Genomic DNA, 4264 nt, shown 5'->3' on the forward strand with positions numbered 1-4264 from the left:
CTGGACCATTTCAGAGAAACTAAGGTAATTTCTCTCTTTTTCTCTAACTTGCCAGAGAGTATGTGTGCTCACAGGAGAGAGACAGAAGGTGAGGGAGGGAGACAAAAAGCGAGAAAGCACCCCCTATGGGGAATGGTCATGCCACAGTCCCTTCTCCATTTCTCCTTTTGGGATTTTGGGCACACACACATGTGCATTGGGTGTGTTTTTCAAGCCTCCAGATCCAGGACTTGAAAGCAAAGTCTGCCATGTGGGATTCACACCTTAACCACCAAGCCAGGGGTTGATCCCCCTCCCCTTTTCATGAGGAGAGGCAGAGAGGGAGGGAGTGAAGGAGGAACAGTCACCCCCACAGGGTCGGGTCCCCATGTTGCAGCCCACCCTGCTTTGGCCAGGCTGGATCACAAGCATGCGTGTACCCCCAGCATGTACGGGGGACCTTGAGGTACGAACTGAGGAGCTTTCCTTGTGGCTCCACTTGGGTTACCAACATACCACTGTCTGGCTCAAACTAAGATGCTATTTTAATCTTTCTGCCTGTTATCTAACCTTAGTGCTATCAGGAGCCAGACGGGCCACTAAACTGGGGGGAGGGCTGGGTGTGGGCTGTGGGGAGGAGTGCCCCCAGTAAAGGCTGCTTACTGTCATACCCAAGTGTCGTCTCAGCATTTGCTAGTTTTCATTTGTCCAGAGGTCAGAGATACACATTTTATATGAAGGTTTTTAAATTGTATTTTATTTTTTTGGAGAGGTTTTTGCTATAGGGCGCACACGCTCGCCAAAAAGACAGAGAGAGACAGAAAGTGAGAAATCACCCCCCAAGAGGAGATGGCCACGCTGCAATCCCTTCTCCTCCATTCTCCTCTCAGAATCTTGGTTACGCATACAAGTGTGCCCGGCATGAATTTAAAGCCACTGGGTCTAGGATTCGAACTGCAGTTGATGATGCTGGAGTCCAGCGACATAACCATTATGACATCTGCTAGTCCTTTTTTTTTTTTTAAGAGGTTTTTGCCTGGGACCAGCGGATGGCATAATGGTTACGTCACTGGACTCCACATGGCCAATTGTGGTTCGATTCCCAGACCCAGCAGCTTGAAACTTGTATCAGGTGCCTGTGCATGTGTGCCCAAGATCCTGAGAGGAAGATGAAGGAGAAGGGACTGTGGTGTGGTCATCCCCCTGCGGGAGGGAACGTCTCACTTTCTCTCTCCCTGGTGAGTGCATATGCTCTATAGCAAAAATCTCTCAAAAAAAAAAAAAAAAGACGTTTTTGCCTCAGGGTGGCATTTTCTCATAGACAGAGACAGTGAAAGGAAAAGTGAGAAATCACCCCCCAGGGGGGATGGCCACACTGCAATCCCTTCTCTTCCATGCTCCTCCCGGGATCTTGGGCACGCACGCACGTGTGTCTGGCGTGATTTTGAAGGCACTGAGTCCAGGACTCTAATCGTGGTCAGCCATGTGAGTGTCCAGTAACATAGCTGCTCTGCCATCTGCAGGCCTTTCTTTAGCTGCATATCCTAGATCTTAAGGAAACGCAGGACTTTTTTTTTTAAGGGAGATTTTTACTTAGGGCACATGTGCTTGCTAGAGAGACAAGAAAGTGAGAAATCACATCTCCAGGGGTGTGGCCATGCCACAATTCCTTTCCTCCATTCTCCTCTTGGGATTTCTAGCATGCACGCACACACGCCTGGTGTGTGTTTTAAGTCACCAGGTCCAGGACTTGAACCATGATTGACTGTGTGAGAGTCCAGTGACATAATCATTACACTATCTGCTGGTCCCAGGATATTATTTTTCTTGAGAATATGAGAAAGAGAGAAGCACCCAGAACAGGGTCTCATTCTGGGATCCCCCTCACTAGCCTTCTCATCCAGAGGAACACTGGGCACACAAACCTGGCATTCGGGTTACCCAGGAACTGAACCTATGATCCTCTGGATGGTTCCAGTACCTCTTGTGTACTACCACTGCACAGCCATGCTGGCTCCAAATGCAGCAACTTTACTGAGACACATTCTGACTTCTTGATTGGATTCTTGTTGGTACCACGTTTACAAACTTATTTGTCACAGATGACCAGTCTTGTCTTTGTGTTTATCTACCTTGGGCTTCATTTTCCAAGGCCTTCCAGTTCTGTCCCGATTCTGGAGGGTGAAAGCCTGTGAGGCCTTGGCTGTCGGCTGTACAGTCACACAGCAGCCCTGGTGCTGAGGACATTCTTCAGCTCTGTTTGCTCAGCAGAGCTGGTACCATAGAATGTCTGCATGGATGGAATAAATGGGGTAACCCCCTGAGCCTTGCCAATCAGAAGCAGTGTTTCTCTGAAACTAACAGTTCTTTCCACCTTCAATCTCTTTCCTAGGGATCTTCGGCAGGAAGGTGTCCGACAAGCTCACAGCAGCTGGCTCCGTCTCTCCTTTGTCTACAACCACTATCTCTTCTTTGCCTGTATCCTGGTGGTGCTGCTGGCCATCATCCTGTACCTTTTGCGGCTGCGCCGAATTCACCACCGACAAACTCGAGCCTCGGCTCCACTGGACTTGCTGTGGATTGAAGAGGTAGTGCCCATGATTGGGGTACAGGTAGGGCCATGAGGCTGGACCAGGCCGAGAAGCTCCTGTAACCCCGAGTTGTTGCTCATTCAGTTCCTCCATTTTCTTGTGCTGGCCTTAGATGCTGCTTTACCTGACCCATGGATATTTGGCCTTGGAATATCTACTTTAATTCCTCTTCAGTAGACGATCCTCTTCTCTGAGAGAAGCTGTAATTTAGTCTGTGAGGAGCAAAATGACCAGAGACTGGTGCTAACAAAAGGGACCAAGGAGCGTCCAGTGGAAGCATGCTCCTACTTCACCTGAGCGGCCTGGTGTTCCTAGGAGTAGCCCCTTCTCCCCTCGCTAAGGCAAGACATTTGCTACTGGGCACACCGGAAGCCTGACTGCAACCAAACTGGGAGCATCTGATATGAAACCGGGACATTGCAAGTGCAGCAGCTCCTTCTTTCTCTGTAACAGAGAGATCATTTATGTGGCGATCCACAGCCTTTAATATGGATCCAAGATCTTTGCGGTTCAGTGGACCAGGCAAGAATTTCGAGACAACCAAAATAATACATCTTCCTTCCTTCCTTGACCAAGAAGCCATTGTGGGTGTGATCCAAGATCTCTGACATAGTGTTGCTGATGTTAGTCTGTGACTTTAAAAGGTTAGGACCCCTTCTAAATGAACGGTCCATTGAAGAGTTGATGGTATCTTATCTGACACCTAGTATGACTAGGGTAGACTTTTTTTTTCCCCATTTCTATGTGCCTCACAGGCTGTTTGGGCATTAATTTTGCTTACTGAGCCTTAAGTGTGCTTGTAGGATGGAGAAACTGTGATGGGGAGTTGGGACCTGCATTTGTCTGGTTTCAGGTCTTTGTCCCCGAGGCCTATTTTTTAAGTCCCTGCACAGGAAGATTCAAAGAGTTCCTTCATTTCACTGCTAAGATCAATATGTAGTTTGGGAAGGGATGTTTTTGTGTTGTTATTAAAGGAAGGAAGAACAGAGGCCAGCAGTGGTATCGTGGTTAAAGGCGCTGGACTCCCACATAGTCGACCATAGTTTGAGTCCCAAACCTGGTGGCTTGCTTTCTCACTTTCTCTCTGGTCAAATTGAAAATCATGATAAAGTTAAATAAAAATAATTCCTTTAATTTTTTTTTTTTTAAAAGGAAGAATAGTATCAGGAGGGTGGGCAAAGGCAATAAAATCAAAGCTCTTATCCTTTTAAGAAATAGAAATATTCTCAATTTCTGGCTCCTGGAAAGTCTGAAAGGGAGCAAATTCTTAACTTTGGAAAAAGTAGGTGGACCTGTTAAGCCACCTGGCAACTTTCAGAATCTCTTAAGAGATTGCTTAGTCACAGTCAGTCTACTAATGAGAGGAAAAGCCACAGTAATGATGTTTTTCGCCTATTACCGTTTAGGAACTTTGCTTCTCCCCTATAATGGGCCTTTAAGTTGCTTGAGGATTCTTTTTCATCAACTCCACCCCCCACCTTCATGGAATCTTCTTTGTACTTTACTTGTTCTTGTATGTATCTTTGAATGTTCTGACCTTGAAGATATGCCCAAGGTTGAAGTCGCCTTTTTTGCCTTTAAAGGAAATAAAAAAGTGAAATTTTTCAAAAATAGATTTCATACCAGGAGCAGAAAGAAATGAAATGCTTCATAAAACAGAGAAAAAAATTAGAAATAAACTGGAATGAAAATAA

The 4264-nt window shown here is 46.3% G+C and overlaps 1 protein-coding gene across 1 annotated transcript in view; it reads left to right on the top strand.

Moving 5' to 3' along the window:
- ENTPD7 (ectonucleoside triphosphate diphosphohydrolase 7) overlaps positions 1 to 3933 on the top strand; it is a gene marked incomplete in the record, with an annotated part of 57233 nt that extends 53300 nt beyond the window's left edge. The window contains 2 exon segments of the mRNA XM_014591183.2: positions 2372 to 2567; positions 2683 to 3933. Of these exon segments, the coding sequence (XP_014446669.1) occupies positions 2372 to 2567; positions 2683 to 2733 (247 nt within the window).
- Positions 3934 to 4264: the final 331 nt, after the last annotated feature.

The sequence above is a fragment of the Tupaia chinensis genome, unplaced genomic scaffold, assembly GCF_000334495.1.
Source record: "Tupaia chinensis unplaced genomic scaffold, TupChi_1.0 Scaffold000539_1, whole genome shotgun sequence".
In the NCBI taxonomy this organism is placed as follows: domain Eukaryota; kingdom Metazoa; phylum Chordata; class Mammalia; order Scandentia; family Tupaiidae; genus Tupaia; species Tupaia belangeri.